This window comes from Anolis sagrei, chromosome 5, assembly GCF_037176765.1.
Source record: "Anolis sagrei isolate rAnoSag1 chromosome 5, rAnoSag1.mat, whole genome shotgun sequence".
In the NCBI taxonomy this organism is placed as follows: domain Eukaryota; kingdom Metazoa; phylum Chordata; class Lepidosauria; order Squamata; family Dactyloidae; genus Anolis; species Anolis sagrei.
In genome coordinates, this window is record NC_090025.1 from 402,919 (window position 1) to 419,482 (window position 16,564).

Sequence of the window (16,564 nt, forward strand, 5' to 3'; positions counted from 1 at the left end):
TCCTTCCACACTTTCCTTCCAACCTTTTGTTCTTTCTTCCTTCCTTTCCTCTCTCCCTCTTTCCCCTTCCTTCTCATTCTTTCCTTTTCTTTCCTTTTTCCTTTCCTCCCTTCTTTCCATCCATCCTCCTTTTCCTTCTCTTTTCCCTTCTTCCTTCCCTTTTTTCCTTCCTTCCTTTTTGTCTTTCCTTCCCTCCTCTCCTTGCTCTCTCTTTCTCCTTCCATCCTTTCCTTCCTCCCTTTCGCCCTTCCTTCCTTCTCTCTTTCCTTCCTCCTTCCCTTCCTTCCCTCCTTCTTTCTCTTTTACCTTCTTCCTTCCCTTCCTTCCCTCCTTCCCTTTTGTCTTTCCTTCCTTCCTTCTTTTCTCCCTCATTACCTCCCTCATTTTCCTTCCACACTTTCCTTCCAACCTTTTGTTCTTTCTTCCTTCCTTTCCTCTCTCCCTCTTTCCCCTTCCTTCCTTCTCATTCTTTCCTTTTCTTTCCTTTTTCCTTCCTCCCTTCTTTCCATCCATCCTCCTTTTCCTTCTCTTTTCCCTTCTTCCTTCCCTTTTTTCCTTCCTTCCTTTTTGTCTTTCCTTCCCTCCTCTCCTTGCTCTCTCTTTCTCCTTCCATCCTCCCCTTCCTCCCTTTCGCCCTTCCTTCCTTCTCTCTTTCCTTCCTCCTTCCCTTCCTTCCCTCCTTCTTTCTCTTTTACCTTCTTCCTTCCCTTCCTTCCCTCCTTCCCTTTGGTCTATCCTTCCCTCCACTCCTTCCTCTCTCTTTCTCCTTCCATCCTTCTGTTCCTCCCTCCCTCCCTTCTTTCCATCCATCCTTCTCTTCTCTTTTTCCTTCTTCCTTCCTTCCCTTCCTTCCTTTCCTTCCTTCCCTTTTGTCTTTCCTTCCCTCCTCTTCTCGCTCTCTCTTTCTCCTTCCATCCTTCCGTTCTCCCTCCCTCCTTCTTTCCATCCATCCTTCTCTTCTCTTTTTCCTTCTTCCTTCCTTCCCTTCCTTCCTTCTTCCCTTCCTTCCCTTTTGTCTTTCCTTCCCTCCTCTTCTCGCTTTCTCTTTCTCCTTCCATCCTTCCATTCCTCCCTCCCTCCCTTCCTTCCTTCCATCTTTCTCTTCCTTCTCTTTCTCTTCCATCCTTCCCTTCCTCCCTCCCTTCTCTCTTTCCATCCTCCTTCCCTTCCTTTCTTCCTCCTGGCAGGGAGTGCTCGCCTGTGGCCCCCAAGTTAGAACCTAGCTGAACCCCCCCCCCCTTCCAGAGGGGCCTCCTTATCCTTCTCCGCCCTGGTCAGGAGTGGGCACCCCACCCTGAGGGGTCAAGGGGAGGACCCCACTTGCAGACTGGAAACACAGGCACGCCAAGCCTCTCTCTCTGGGGAGTTTGCACAGACCAGGTTTATTCGGTGGGTCTTGGGCACTTGGGGGGAGCTTGAGCCGTCAGCAGCCACACCCCACCTTGGTTCCTCTCCTCCTTCAGAAAGTTTGGCTGAATTTGTCATTGGCAACGGTGACGGCTTCCTTGCAGATCCACCTCTTGAGTTCGTAGCAGTTCCCGTCTTTCCAGGAATAGAGCCAGTTGCCCGAGGAATACTCCACGAAGGCGCAGTCTCTCTCCGCCGCTTCGTGGCCCCTTGAGAAGTTCTGCTTGCTGAGAGCCCAGTCCTGGGGGGGGGGGGGGAAGAGTGGGGGGTGCCTTTACTGGAAGGGGGTCCAGACACCCCAAAGAGAGCGATCACAGAGCCGTGGTTCTCCACCTGTGGGCCCCTCCCCAGGTGTTTTGGCCTACCACGGGGAGAGAGTGGGAGTGGGGGGGGGGTGCCTTTACTGGAAGGGGGTTCAGACACCCCCAAAAGACCCACCACAGAGCAGTGCTGCTCCACCTGTGGGCCCCTCCCCAGGTGTTTTGGCCTACCACGGGGAGAGAGTGGAGTGGGGGGGGGTGCCTTTACTGGAAGGGGGTTCAGACACCCCAAAGAGACCCACCACAGAGCTGTGGTTCTCCACCTGTGGCCCCCTCCCCAGGTGTTTTGGCCTACCACGGGGAGAGAGTGGGGGGGGGGGGGTGGGGGTGCCTTTACTGGAAGGGGGTTCAGACACCCCCAAAAGACCCACCACAGAGCAGTGCTTCTCCACCTGTGGGCCCCTCCCCAGGTGTTTTGGCCTACCACTCCCCAAAATCCCAGCCAGTTGACCAGCTGTTGGGACTTCTGGGAGTGGAGGGCCAAAATACCTGGAGACCCACAGGTGGGGAACCACTGCCTTAAAGGGGGAGATGGGGGGTCAGGGCTCCCTGGCAGTTCCCTCCGCTGGCACTTTGGGGGGAGGCTTCCCTTACTCGCACCTCTCTCCCTTCTCCTCTCTAGGTGGAGCTGGCAGAACAAGCAGAGGCTGGGTGGTCATCTGTCAGGAGGGTTTGGGTTGGGTCTCCAACAGCAGAACATCCCGGTACTTTGAGTATCTCATGGCTCAGCCCTTTCACCAAAAGATGAGATCCTTCCATTGATCTGCCCAATAATGTTTCCCAGGAACTGGCAAACTGTGAGCGGGATCACTGGGGGAATGCAGGGCTATGAAGCTGTGTGAATCCTGCCGTTTGGCCCAGTTTGGAGCCCTGGATCTTCTGAATGGAGGACCGTGTTTCTCAAGGGGAGAGAGGTGGCGGGGGGGGGGGGGGGGGGGGCAGGTTGCCTCAGAGGGAGCTCTCCGTGGTGCTGAGCCTGCTTTGGGAACAGGGGCCAGTGCCTTGGGCAGCACCCAACACAGCTCCATTCAGCCCGAAAGAGCGGCAAAACCATGGAGCCCCTGGCTTGCCACTTCTGCTGGAGTCCTTGCCCACCAGAGAAGGACGGGTGGCATCACCAGGGAATCCCGGCCATTGAGCCCTCGTGGCCACGCTCCCAATGGAGGCCGCTGGAGGTGGCCTTCCATGGTCAGTCCAGGCTGGGCCTCAGGGACACGGCGGAACAGAGACCCTGTTTTTCCCAAAGGAGGCAAAGGATAGAGGCCTCCTGAAGGAAGGAAGGGAGAAAGGAAGGAAGGGAGGAAGGGAGAGAGGGAGGGAGGGAGGGAGGGAGGAAGGGAGGAAGGAAGAGAGGAAGGAATGGAGGAAGGAAGGAAGGAAGGGAGGAAGGGAGGAAGGGGGGAAGGAAGGAAGGAAGGAAGGAAGGAAGGGAGGAAGGGAGGGAGGGAGGAAAGAAGGAAGGAAGGAAGGGAGGAAGGGAGGGAGGGAGGAAGGAACGGAGGAAGGGAGGAAGCGAGGAAGGGAGGAAGGAAGGAAGGGAGGGAGGGAGGAAGGGAGGGAGGGAGGAAGGGAGAAGGAAGGAAGGAAGGAAGGAAGGATGGAAGGAGGGAGGGAGGAAGGGAGGGAGGGAGGAAGGAACGGAGGAGGGGAGGAAGGAAGGAAGGAAGGAAGGAAGGGAGGGAGGGAGAGAGGAAGGGAGAAAGGGAGGAAGGAAGGAAGAAGGAAGGGAGGAGGGAGGGAGGAAGGGAGGGAGGGAGGAAAGAGGAAGGAAGAAGGAAGGGAGGAAGGGAGGAGGGAGGGAGGAAGGAACGGAGGAAGGGAGGAAGCGAGGAAGGGAGGAAGGAAGGAAGGGAGGGAGGGAGGGAGGAAGGGAGGGAGGGAGGAAGGGAGGAAGGAAGGAAGGAAGGAAGGAAGGATGGAAGGAGGGAGGGAGGAAGGGAGGGAGGGAGGAAGGAACGGAGGAGGGGAGGAAGGAAGGAAGGAAGGAAGGAAGGGAGGGAGGGAGAGAGGAAGGGAGAAAGGGAGGAAGGAAGGAAGGAAGGAAGGGAGGGAGGGAGGGAGGAAGGGAGGGAGGGAGGAAAGAAGGAAGGAAGGAAGGGAGGAAGGGAGGGAGGGAGGAAGGAACGGAGGAAGGGAGGAAGCGAGGAAGGGAGGAAGGAAGGAAGGAAGGGAGGGAGGAGGGAGGAAGGGAGGGAGGGAGGAAGGGAGGGAGGAAGGAAGGAAGGAAGGAAGGAAGGATGGAAGGAGGGAGGGAGGAAGGGAGGGAGGGAGGAAGGAACGGAGGAGGGGAGGAAGGAAGGAAGGAAGGAAGGAAGGAAGGGAGGGAGGGAGAGAGGAAGGGAGAAAGGGAGGAAGGAAGGAAGGAAGGAAGGGAGGGAGGGAGGGGAGGAAGGGAGGGAGGGAGTGAGAAAGGAAGGAAGCCCATCCGTCCCAAGAACCCACCATTCCGCACTCACTCTGTGGTCACTTGGGAGCCATCTGTCCATTCCCAGTTGCCTTCCACGTTTTCGTCTGTGAGTCCAATCCAGAAAGGCTCCCCAATCTGAGCGGTGATGTAGTTCTGCAAAAGAGAGGGGACACATGAGGGGGATGTTGCATTCTGGCGCTGCGATGGGTCTATGTTGAGTGAATACCAGGAATGGTATCGTTTTGTGGAGAGAGGGGGGGCCCTCACTGGAGGCCAGGCCAGGCCCGGCAGAAGGAAGCAGGCCGGGCCCGGAGTGTCCCATCTCTGTGGTCCCATGGATCGGCTGCCTTTGGCCCAAGCAGGGGCCATTGCGACCAGGAGATGCCCCCACTTTCATCTCTTAGCAGAGGAACCTCTTGCACTTTGGCCCTCCCTTCCTTCCTTCCGGTGTTTTGGACTTCAACTCCTACAATTCCTAACAACAGGTAGTTGAATTCCAAAACACAGGGAGGGCCAAATTTTGCCCATGCCTGCCCTGGCCCACCTCCCTTTGGGGGCCCTTTAGGCTTGAGAGGGGTCTGTGGAGAGCATGCTACTCTGGATATTGGATTCTGCGGAGAACTGGATGATTGCCACGTTTTGTCCTCCGAAGGACTCCTCGCGTCCACCTTTGGAGGCCTCCCTTGGGATGTTTCTATGGCAACGCTCTGGCCACTCACCTGAGAGGGACACTCGAGGACCTCCCTGCTGGCCTCCTGACACTCTTCCGTGTGTCATCATGTCTTGTGTACGAACCCACACGATCTGTTCGATCATCTGGAGAGGCCCTGCTCACGCTCCTACCTCCTTCGCAGGCATGATTGGTGGGGGCGAGAGAGAGGGCCTTCTCGGTGGTGGCCCCTCAACTCTGGAATTCACTCCCTAAGGACATCAGACATGCCCCAACACTAGCAGTCTTTAGGAAGAGCCTGAAAACGTGGTGGTTCCCATGTGCCTTCCAGAATAAGGAGAACTCTCAGCAATGTGTCCTCACAATGCACTTGAATACTGGCTTAGGATGGACTCAGTTCCCCTCATTACTCTCCGAAAAATCCTACCCTAGTTATATTTTATCTTGTTCACGTCAGCCTATTTTCAATTTTAATCTATTACATTTGGCCCGGCCATTTTTAAAATTGTTTATGTCACTATTGATTGTTTTTTGTTTATGTGATTTATATGATTTGTATTTTATTGATTGTTTATTGATGTTGTGTTTATTGATGTCTTGTTTGATGTACTCTGGGCTCGGCCTCATGTAAGCTGCGCCGAGTCCCTTGGGGAGATGGTCGTGGGTACAAATAAAGATTATTATTATTATTATTATTGGTTGTTAAACCAACAAAGAAAATGGTTTTCGCAAAATGTTGCGTTAAGATGGTGTTGTAGCCAGGCAAGGGCCAGGTGATTCTGAAGAGGATGGTTGGCTTCCAAATGAAGTGTCTGAGAGCATTGCTGGAAAACAAACTCGGCCAAGAGTACAAGGTCCAACAAATTCCTCGCTTGCCTTGCAGACAATTTCATGGTCCAGAAGGTAGAAGAGGGCAACAAGGGGATTGGCTACTCTTGATCTCATCCTAACAAATGCGGAGGACCTGATCGATGCGGTCGAAGTGGTCGGATCCTTAGGGGCAAGTGACCATGTGCTCCTGCAATTTGAGGTACAAAGGAAGGCCGAAACTAAGACAAGTCAAACCCGCATTTTGGACTTTAGGAGAGCTGATTTCCAAAAAATGAAGGAAACGCTGAGCAGCATTCCGTGGACACAGATACTAAAAGACAAGGGAGCTACGGATGGATGGGAATTTCTCAAGAGTGAAATACTCAAGGCGCAGTTGCAAACCGTGCCAACAAAGAGAAAAAATAGGACAAGTGCAAAGAAGCCAGAATGGATGTCCAAAGAACTTCTAACTGTGCTAAGACACAAAAGAGACATGCACAAGAAGTGGAAAAAGGGAGAAATCACCAAAGAAGAATTCAAACAAATAGCCAACACCTGTAGGGAAAAGGTCCGCAAGACTAAAGCACAAAACGAGCTCAGGCTTGCCAGGGACATTAAAAACAATAAAAAGTATGTCAGTAGAAAAAGGAAAAACAAGGAGGCGATAGGGCCTCTTCGAGGAGGAGATGGGGCAATGCTGACAGGGGACAGGGAAAAGGCAGAACTACCTAATGCCTTCTTTGCCTCAGTCTTCTCACAAAAAGAAGGTCATCTTCAACCTCAGCAAGATGGAGTGGATGAGGGATTAGAGGACATCCAACCCCAAATTGGGAAACAAGTCGTCCAGGAATGGTAAATGCTGAGTACTGACTGGTTTTATTAATTTTTATTGATTTTGTTGTATAAAGTGACTGTTTAATTGTTATAATTGCTGTATACATGTTTTATCCATTGTTTATGTTTATGTTGGCATCGAATTGTGCCTTTTGTAAGCCGCCCTGAGTCCCCCCTCGGGGGTTGAGAAAGGCGGGGTAGAAATGCGTGAAATAAATAAATAAATTCTGTCCAAGTTGTCAAGTTCTCAAGTCTTTGGTTCTTGTAATGCCAAGATCCTTGTGTCACATTCCTGCCTTTGCCTACGTGTGTGCCTTAGAAGAGTTTTGCCTAGATTCGGTTTCCCGTGTTCGTGTTCCTGCACCTTGGGTGATTTCTATGTTCTTGTATTTCTAGTTCCTGTGAAGTTTACATGGATTCCTGAAATACTTTTATTGAGCTCTGACTGCCTTTGTCTATTGCTGTTTATATCCTGACTTCTGCTTTTGGGAGATGATTCTGCCCCTCCTTTCGTTGTCCTTGATTCAATCAACCCTTTTATTTGGGCCTCTGGTGTGGGGCTGGGTGAAGAGGGGCCTCGGGGCGAGGGGGCAACTGATGGCTTGGAATCGATGTCCAGGAAGAAGGCATGGAAGCTTTTGCAAAGGTCCGCCCCATATTTGTATGAAAACACATGTGGACAGGGACAGGCAAGCACCAAAGGGATGGGAAGGAAGGAAGGAAGGAAGGAAGGAAGGAAGGAAGGAAGGAAGGAAGGAAGGAAGGAAGGAAGGAAGACTTAGAAACAAATGCGGTCATCGCTAATAGTCAACATGGATTTATCACAAACAAGTCATGCCAGACTCATCTGATCTCTTTCTTCGATAGAGCTACAAGCTGGGTAGATGCGGGGAAGGATGCCGTGGGTGGAGCGTACCTGGATTTCAGGAAGGCCTTCTTCGACAAGGTCCCCCATGACCTTCTGGCAAGGAAACTAGTCCAAGGTGGGCTAGGCAAAACTACGGTGAGGTGGATCTGGAATTGGTTAAGTGGACGAACACAGAGAGTGCTCACTAATGCTTCCTCCTCATCTTGGAAAGAAGTGACGAGTGGAGTGCCCAAAGCAGGGTTCCGTCCTGGGCCCGGTCCTGCTCAGGATCTTCATTCATGACTTAGATGAAGGGCTAGAAGGCAGGATCATCAAGTTTGCAGACGGGACCAAATTGGGAGGGAGAGCCAATAGTCCAGAGGACAGGAGCAGGATTCAAAGGGATCTTGACAGATTAGAGAGATGATGGGCCAAAACTAACAAAATGAAGTTCAAGAGGGACAAATGCAAGATACTCCACTTTGGCAGAAAAAACGAAATGCAAAGATACAAAATGAGGGACAATGCCTGGCTCGAGAGCAGTATGTGTGAAAAAGATCTTGGAGTCCTCGTGGACAACAAGTTAAACATGAGCCAGGAATGTGATGTGGCAGCAAAAAAAGCCAATGGGATTGTGGCCTGCATCAAGAGGAGCAGAGTGTCCAGATCCAGGGAAGCAATGCGCTCCATGCTCTATTCCTCTTTGGTTAGACCACGTTACCTGGAATATTGTGTCCAATTCTGGGCGCCACAATTCAAGAGAGATATTGACAAGCTGGAATGTGTCCAGAGGAGGGCGACTAAAATGATCAAGGGTCTGGAGAACAAGCCCTATGAGGAGCGGCTTAGGGAACTGGGCATGTTTAGCCTGAAGAAGAGAAGGCTGAGAGGAGACATGATAGCCATGTATAAATATGTGAGAGGAAGCCACAGGGAGGAGGAGGAGGGAGCAAGCTTCCTTTCTGCTTCCCTGGAGACTAGGACGCAACGGAACAATGGCTTCAAACTACAAGAGAGGAGATTCCACCTGAACCTGAGGAAGAACTTCCTGACTGTGAGAGCCGTTCAGCAGTGGAACTCTCTGCTGGGCATGTGGTGGAGGCTCCTTCTTTGGAAGCTTTGAAGCAGAGGCTGGATGGCCATTTGTCAGGGGTGGTTTGAATGCAATATTCCTGCTTCTTGGCAGAATGGGGTTGGACTGGATGGCCCAGGAGGTCTCTTCCAACTCTTGGATTCTATGATTCTATGATTCTAAGGAAGGAAGGAAAGAAGGAAGGAAGGAGATACGGAACCTGTTCCTCGCTGGTCAAGATGGAGGCCAAATGGGCGTCTCTGGACTGGCAGAAGTTCTCAGCATCAAACCAAGACTTTTTCCTTTTGGAAATATAATAGAGATTGTTCCCATAGATGTCCCAGCCGTTCACAGACTTGGTCTCCTTATTGAACAAGGCTCCTAAGAGGAATGAAGAGACTGGGGTGAGCAGGATGACCGGGGTCAAGGGCCCCAGGGTCAAGCCCTAGGCTCAAGGACGATTGGGGGGTGGTCCGTGGCCGAGGAGGGAGTCAGACCCCATTCTCTGATTGGGAAGCTCAAGCCACCACACCTTCCCAGAAGTGTCCTTGGACCAGAGGACCTTCGTTTCAACAGGATTGGTTTGTTTACTTCTCTTATACTTCACCTTTCTCCCTGAGGGGGCTCAAGGTGGCTATCATGCATGGGTTTGCGTGTGCCCATGAAGCATTAGGAGGCACCTGGGGTTTGGGAACGTATCCTCTGTGGATTTGGGGGCTGCTCTGGATTTGAAATCCAGTTGACTCCCTTTAGACCCCAAAGTGGTGCCTTGGGGCTCAAAGGCAGGCACAGGCCATCTTCGGCCCTCCCTCCAGGTGTAGGCCGTTAGGAATTGTGGGACTTGAAGTCCAAAACACCTGGAGGGGGGGCCGAAGTTTGCCCATGCCTGCTCAAAAGGCTTTGCTCAGTCGTGCTTTCCCAGGTGGCAAAATGGGGGCCCGGTCTAGAGATACATATACTTACGATATTTTTTCTTCTGTTCCTCATATTCCTTTTGAGTGTTATCTATGTAAAAGGGTAACTTCACGATTTCGTGGGACAGTCTGGCATCTGCAAAGATTGCCAGAGTTAGGATGAGTTTTTGGAGTCCAAAATCACAGAATCACAGAATCGGCCGCCTGTAAGACTGTAGGTTTTATATAGCAATATTAAATGATTACTCACAAGCCGGTTTTGCTTTGAAATGAATATATTGCTTGTACGTGTGGGACAAATATCCATGGAAACACAAAGGCAAGGCAATCCATAAAATAAAACATATTCAAATAGGAGCATCATGATGTAAGACTGTAGGGTTTATATGGCAATATTAAATGATCACTCACAAGCCGGTTTTGCTTTGAAACGAATATATTGCTTGTATCTCTGCAGCAAAGAAAGGCACTCCTGACTTTTCCCCACCACCGTTTCCTTTTATACACCTTTGCTGCCCATCTCCCCCTCTCCTCAGTTTCCTTATTAGAGCTTGTTGCTTCACAAGTTCCAATACAAGGTTTCCAGCACTCTCTGCTGGCTTCAAAATGTCACAGAGAGAGAATTGAGGCAGCCAGGATGATTCAGTCAGGATGTCACGGAGGGAATTTGTGATGTCTTCATGCCGACAGAAATTGACTCCTGACACCGCCTCCTTCTCTGCCTTTATTTTGTTGGAAATGCCAACCTTCTTCAAGCCTTCCCTAACCATCTGTTTGTCTATGATGGTGTTGCTCACTAGGGCTGGGTGGTTTTGTTTTGTTAATTCATAATTCGTTAATAATTCGTTAATTTTTCCAATTACAAAACGATAACGAACCATTCTGGAGCAATTTTTTTAAAAAACGATTTTTTAAATATTTTTGTAAATGCTTCGTATTTCGTTATTGTATTCGTTTCGTTATTGTTTTGAGGTCGTTTCGTTATTATTTCCGCATGTCTGGGGCAAGTTTTATGGTTGTTTTTTGTTTAATTAGTGAAAAAAAATTATAATATCACACCAACAGTCAACCACAGAGGGAGAGGGAAGCTTCAGAAGTTTTTGGAGGTTTTTTAGTGTATTTCGCGGTCGCGTCCGCCATTAACGAATCGATTCGTTATTGTTTCGGAAATCGATTCGTTAATGTTTTGTAATTTTTTCACATTTACGAAATTTCGTAAATATCGAACTTTTTAAAAGGAAAATTTTGTAATTATTTTAAATAACGAAACGCAAAAAAACCCAAAAAACGAATCGATTTTAGAAACAAATTTTTCCGTTGTTACCCAGGCCTATTGCTCACTGTTTCCTGTAGGTATATTCTGGCATGCAGCTTCCTTTACTCTATGGGTTTTGCCGAAGGGGCCGCAGACCACGTGCTCCCCCCTCTCCCTCTCCTTTAGGACACCAAAGAAAAGAAAACCTCGGGTGCATCGAAGCTGCAGAATGAATCCCCTTTAATTGCCCCGGCTCAATGCTGTGGAATCCTGGGGGCTGGATTGTGGGTCATGGGAGCTGCCAAAGGATACTGATGCCTCAGCAAACTACAAATCCCAGGATTGCATAGCATTGAGCCGTGGCCACTGAATGAGAGGTGACGTCCCTCAAATAGAAGCTCCAGGCGCAGCTCCTCCTTTTGCTTTGGCTCAGTACTAAGGTGACCGTACTGCAAATCTAATTCCTAATTTTGGGAAGGTAATTTAGCAAAACAGTGAGAACAAAGATCGGCTCCAATATCAATGAAATGCGGGTTAAAATTCCCAGTTTACAATGGACTGGGTCAGCCTTCCAGAATTTGGACCCCAAAGAGTCTCTCTCTCTCCTCCCCTCCTTTGTTTTTGACACAGGAAGTGCCTCCTACTCAGCTCTTGATCTGTAGAAATGTCACGAATACTTCTTTCTATTGCAATTTTCAGTGAGAGAGGCCATATCAAGACTTTTACAGAATGACATTGGACATCCAGACATCGGAGATACAGACATGCAGATTCGATGTAATGACATTGGACTCACGGCGGCAAAAATTCAATGCCAGTAAAAACCAGTACTAACAATAAAAATTAAACAGTTAAAAACAATTAAACTTAAGCAATAATAAATTAGGGTTGTTGTAGGGTTTTTTTTGGGCTATATGGCCATGTTCTAAAGGCATTTTCTCCTGACGTTTTGCCTGCATCTATGGCAAGCATCCTAAAAGGATGCTTGCCATAGATGCAGGCGAAACGTCAGGAGAAAATGCCTTTAGAACATGGCCATATAGCCCGAAAAAACCTACAACAACCCAATGATTCCAGCCATGAAAACCTTCGACAATACAATAATAACATACATCAGTATACAAATTTTAAAAACATATAAAGTGGATGCTTGAATTCATCCCTAACCCTGCTGCTCGTAATCCTTAATCAAGACTGTGTCGAAACCATAGTAATTTGCTTTTTGAATGTTTGTGTGCAGAGCCAATCCTTCAGTTTTTTCCTCAAGCCCAGAAGGAATGGGACCTGCCTGGTGTCTCTGGGGAGGGAGTCCCACAGCCGAAGGAGGGGCCACCACGGAGAAGGAAGGAAGGCCCTGCCTCTCATCCCCCCCCCCCCCCCCCGTGGCACTTGAGAAGAAGGTGGGACCACAAGCAGGGCCTCCCCAGAAGATCTTAAAGTTCTAGTAGGCTCATGAGAGGAGGCGCATTCGGACAGAAGAGTTGGGCCAGAACGGTTTAGGCCCTTTCCTTTCCTCAACCAACCTGAAATGAAAAACCGTAGGCCACGGTCCACTTACGGTTTGCATAGTTCATATCCCTATCCCTCATTCCAATCGACATCGTATGCCTCAGGTCATTCAGGCGTTTTTCTGTGGAGATGAGATTGTTTGCATTCGTCCAAGATTTATCTGAAATTGAGGAGAGAAAAGGAATGGGGAATTCTTGTTGTCATGACACTACGGGGCACTAGGAATCTGAGTGTGTTCTTAAAATTAGCTGCTGAGTGCTTTGTTTGAGAGGCGGGGCGAGGCTCATTGTTCTCAGAGTGACTCAGAGTGACTCCGAGTGAGTTATTGCTGCTTCCTGTTTACCCTATAAAAGCCAGGGCCTGAACTCAAGTGGCAGTTATGCTCCTACAGAAGTTGAGGAAGCAAAAAGCCATTTTGTTCCCTTCTGCTTCAGGTAAACCTAGTCTTAGGGGACACTAGGAATCTGAGTGTGTTTTTAAAATTAGCTGCTGAGTGTGTTTTTAGCTGCTGAGTGCTTTGTTTGAGAGGCTGGGCGAGGCTCATTGTTCTCAGAGTGACTCAGAGTGAGTTGTTGCTGCTTCCTGTTTACCCTATAAAATCCAGGGCCTGAACTCAAGTGGCAGTTATGCTCCCACAGAAGTTGAGGAAGCAAGAAGCCATTTTGTTCCCTTCTGCTTCAGGTAAGCCTAGTCTTAGGGGACACTAGGAATCTGAGTGTGTTTTTAAAATTAGCTGCTGGGTGCTTTGTTTGAGAGGCTGGGCGAGGCTCATTGTTCTCAGAGTGACTCAGAGTGAGTTGTTGCTGCTTCCTGTTTACCCTATAAAATCCAGGGCCTGAACTCAAGTGGCAGTTATGCTCCCACAGAAGTTGAGGAAGCAAGAAGCCATTTTGTTCCCTTCTGCTTCAGGTAAGCCTAATCTTAGGAGACACTAGGAATCTGAGTGTGTTTTTAAAATTAGCTGCTGAGTGTGTTTTTAGCTGCTGAGTGCTTTGTTTGAGAGGCTGGGCGAGGCTCATTGTTCTCAGAGTGACTCAGAGTGAGTTGTTGCTGCTTCCTGTTTACCCTATAAAAGCCAGTGTTGTGCGCGCCACCAACAGTGGAACTCTCTGCCCCGTGATTTACATTGACCCTTCCATCACCAACTGCTAGGCCGACCACCACCAACACCACCAACTGCGGAATATGATACAGGACAATAAATGAACAAAGGTTTGAAATTATAAATGTTTGGTGGAACATATTTTAGTTCTTGCAGACCACTGGTTGGGAACCTCGGCCCTAAACGGAGAACGAGACTCACAGACGAAGATCGAGACGATGAAGACGATAACGCCGAAGACTGCAGCAACCTGAAGACCGATCCAGAGATTCTTGGGAGAAGCCATGTTGAAAGGGAAGTTCCTGAACATGGCTGATGACCGCTGGCGGAGCTTTTGGGCCGTTTCTTTAGCTCTTGCTTTGCCACCGTTGTCCTTTGCACCTTCCTTTGCTGCTGGCATGACCACTGATGGCTTGGCCTCTGCTGGCATGACCGCTGCTGATGTGGCCGCTGCTGGCGTGACCGCTGCTGGCGTGACCGCTGCTGGCTTGGCCGCTGCTGGCTTGGCTGGTGCCTTTGCCTTGGGAGCCATGGCTGGAAGGAAAAGAAGGTCAGAGGCGCCCAGGGGAGCGTGCTCGCCCCATCCATGTTCAACATCTACACAAATGACCAGCCACTGCCAGAAGGGACAGAGAGTTTCATCTATGCTGATGATCATGCCATCACCGCTCAAGCAGGGAGCTTTGAGACGGTTGAACAGAAGCTCTCCAAAGCTCTAGGTGCTCTTACTGCCTATTACAGGGAAAACCAGCTGATCCCCAACCCATCTAAAACACAGATATGGAAGCCTGCTACAAAACAGGAGCTTTTTTGTTGAGTTCCAGGGCCAGAGAAGCAGGTGGCGGAAACAGAAGAACGGCCTGCCTCAGGGGAGCGTGCTTGCTCCATCCATGTTCAACATCTACACAAATGACCAGCCACTGCCAGAAGGGACAGAGAGTTTCATCTATGCTGATGATCATGCCATCACCGCTCAAGCAGGGAGCTTTGAGATGGCTGAACAGAAGCTCTCCGAAGCTCTAGGTGTTCTTACTGCCTATGACAGGGAAAACCAACTGATCCCTAACCCATCTAAAACACAGACATGTGCCTTTCACCTTAAGAACAGACAAGCATTTCCGAGCTCTGGGGATCATTACCTGGGAAGGAAGGAATCCCACGGGAGCACTGCAGCACACCCAAACACCTGGGAGGAGTCACTCTGGACCGTGGTCTGACCTACAAGAAGCACTGCCTGGACATCAAGCAAAAAGTGGGCGCTAGAAACAATATCATACGAAAGCTGACTGACACAACCTGGGGATCACAACCAGACACAGTGAAGACATCTGCCCTTGCGCTGTGCTACTCTGCTGCAGAGTGTGCATGCCCAGTGTGGAACACATCTCACCACGCTAAAACAATGGATGTGGCTCTTCATGAGACATGCCGCATTATCACGGGGTGCCTGCGCCCCACACCACTGGAGAAATTACACTGCTTAGCCGGTATTGCACCACCTGACATCCGCCGGGAAGTGGCAGCCAATAGTGAAAGGACCAAGGCAGAGACATCTCCAGCTCATCCCCTGTTTGGGTATCAGCCAGCACGGCAACGACTTAAATCAAAAAATAGTTTTCTAAGATCTACAGAGACATTCGCTGGAACACCCCAGCAAGTGAGAGTCCAAAAGTGGCAGGCTCAAACCCAGCACCTCAACCAATGGCTGATACCAAATGAGAGACTCCCTCCTGGGCACACAGAAGAAGACGGGGCGACTTGGAAGGCGCTGAACAGACTGCGCTCTGGCACCACGAGATACAGAGCCAACCTTAAGAAATGGGGCCACAAAATGGAATCCACGATATGCGAGTGTGGAGAAGAGCAAAACACTGACCACCTGCTTCAATGCAACCTGAGCCCTGCCACATGCACCATCCAATGCTGGGACCATTCCAGAATGAATAGTTCTGGGTGGAGCCCCCAGTGGCGCAGTGGGTTCAACCGCTGTGCCGGCAGGACTGAAGACCAACAGGTCGCAGGTTCGAATCCAGGGAGAGGCAGATGAGCTCCCTCTATCAGCTCCAGCTCCTCATGCGAAGGGGACATGAGAGAAGCCTCCCACAAGAGTGGTAAAACATCAAAATATCCGGGCATCCCCTGGGCAACGTCCTTGCAGACGGCCAATTCTCTCACACCAGAAGCGACTTGCAGTTCCTGACAAGTCGCTCCTGACATGACAAAAAAAAGTTCTGCGTGCAAAGAGGCCCGTTGCATGTCCAATAGTTCTATCTAAGAATGTTTATTGAAGGGAAACAGGGGAAAGGCAATAGGGTCTGGAGAACAAGCCCTATGAGGAGCGGCTTAAGGAGCAGGGCATGTTTAGCCTGAAGAAGAGAAGGCTGAGAGGAGATATGATGAGAGCCATGTATAAATATGTGAGAGGAAGCCACAGGGAGGAGGAGGGAGCAAGCTTGTTTTCTGCTTCCCTGGAGACTAGGGTCTGGAGAACAAGCCCTATGAGGAGCGGCTTAAGGAGCAGGGCATGTTTAGCCTGAAGAAGAGAAGGCTGAGAGGAGATATGATGAGAGCCATGTATAAATATGTGAGAGGAAGCCACAGGGAGGAGGGAACAAGCTTGTTTTCTGCTTCCCTGGAGACTAGGGTCTGGAGAACAAGCCCTATGAGGAGCGGCTTAAGGAGCAGGGCATGTTTAGCCTGAAGAAGAGAAGGCTGAGAGGAGACATGATGATGGCCATGTATCAATATGTGAGAGGAAGCCACAGGGAGGAGGGAGCAGATCAAGGGTCTGGAGGACAAGCCCTATGAGGAGCGGCTTAAGGAGCTGGGCATGTTTAGCCTGAAGAAGAGAAGGCTGAGAGGAGATATGATGAGGGCCATGTATAAATATGTGAGAGGAAGCCACAGGGAGAAGGAAGCAGATCAAGGGTCTGGAGAACAAGCCCTATGAGGAGTGGCTTAGGGAACTGGGCATGTTTAGCCTGAAGAAGAGAAGGCTGAGAGGAGATATGATGAGAGCCATGGATGAATATGTGAGAGGAAGCCACAGAGAGGAGGGAGCAAGCTTGTGTTCTGCTTCCCTGGAGACTAGGGTCTGGAGAACAAGCCCTATGAGGAGCGGCTTAAGGAGCTGGGCATGTTTAGTCTGAAGAAGAGAAGGCTGAGAGGAGACATGATGAGGGCCATGGATGAATATGTGAGAGGAAGCCACAGAGAGGAGGGAGCAAGCTTGTGTTCTGCTTCCCTGGAGACTAGGGTCTGGAGAACAAGCCCTATGAGGAGCGGCTTAAGGAGCAGGGCATGTTTAGCCTGAAGAAGAGAAGGCTGAGAGGGGATATGATAGCCGTGTGTAAATATGTGAGAGGAAGCCACAGGGAGGAGGAGGGAGCAAGCTTGTTTTCTGCTTCCTTGGAGACT

General features: G+C 50.1%; 2 protein-coding genes across 2 annotated transcripts in view; both read right to left on the reverse strand.

Annotated features, from left to right (window-relative positions):
* Positions 1-16,564, reverse strand: part of LOC132777432 (AP-5 complex subunit sigma-1-like) — a 127,319-nt gene that overhangs the window by 60,292 nt on the left and 50,463 nt on the right. The window lies entirely within an intron of this gene.
* Positions 1,460-13,679, reverse strand: LOC132762761 (C-type lectin domain family 4 member F-like). Its single transcript, XM_067468366.1, has 7 exons — positions 13,349-13,679; positions 12,095-12,205; positions 9,331-9,417; positions 8,588-8,748; positions 4,184-4,287; positions 2,152-2,245; positions 1,460-1,648 (listed from the first exon to the last, which is right to left on the reverse strand). Exons 1-7 carry the CDS (start codon positions 13,677-13,679, stop codon positions 1,460-1,462), a joined length of 1,077 nt encoding a protein of 358 aa, XP_067324467.1.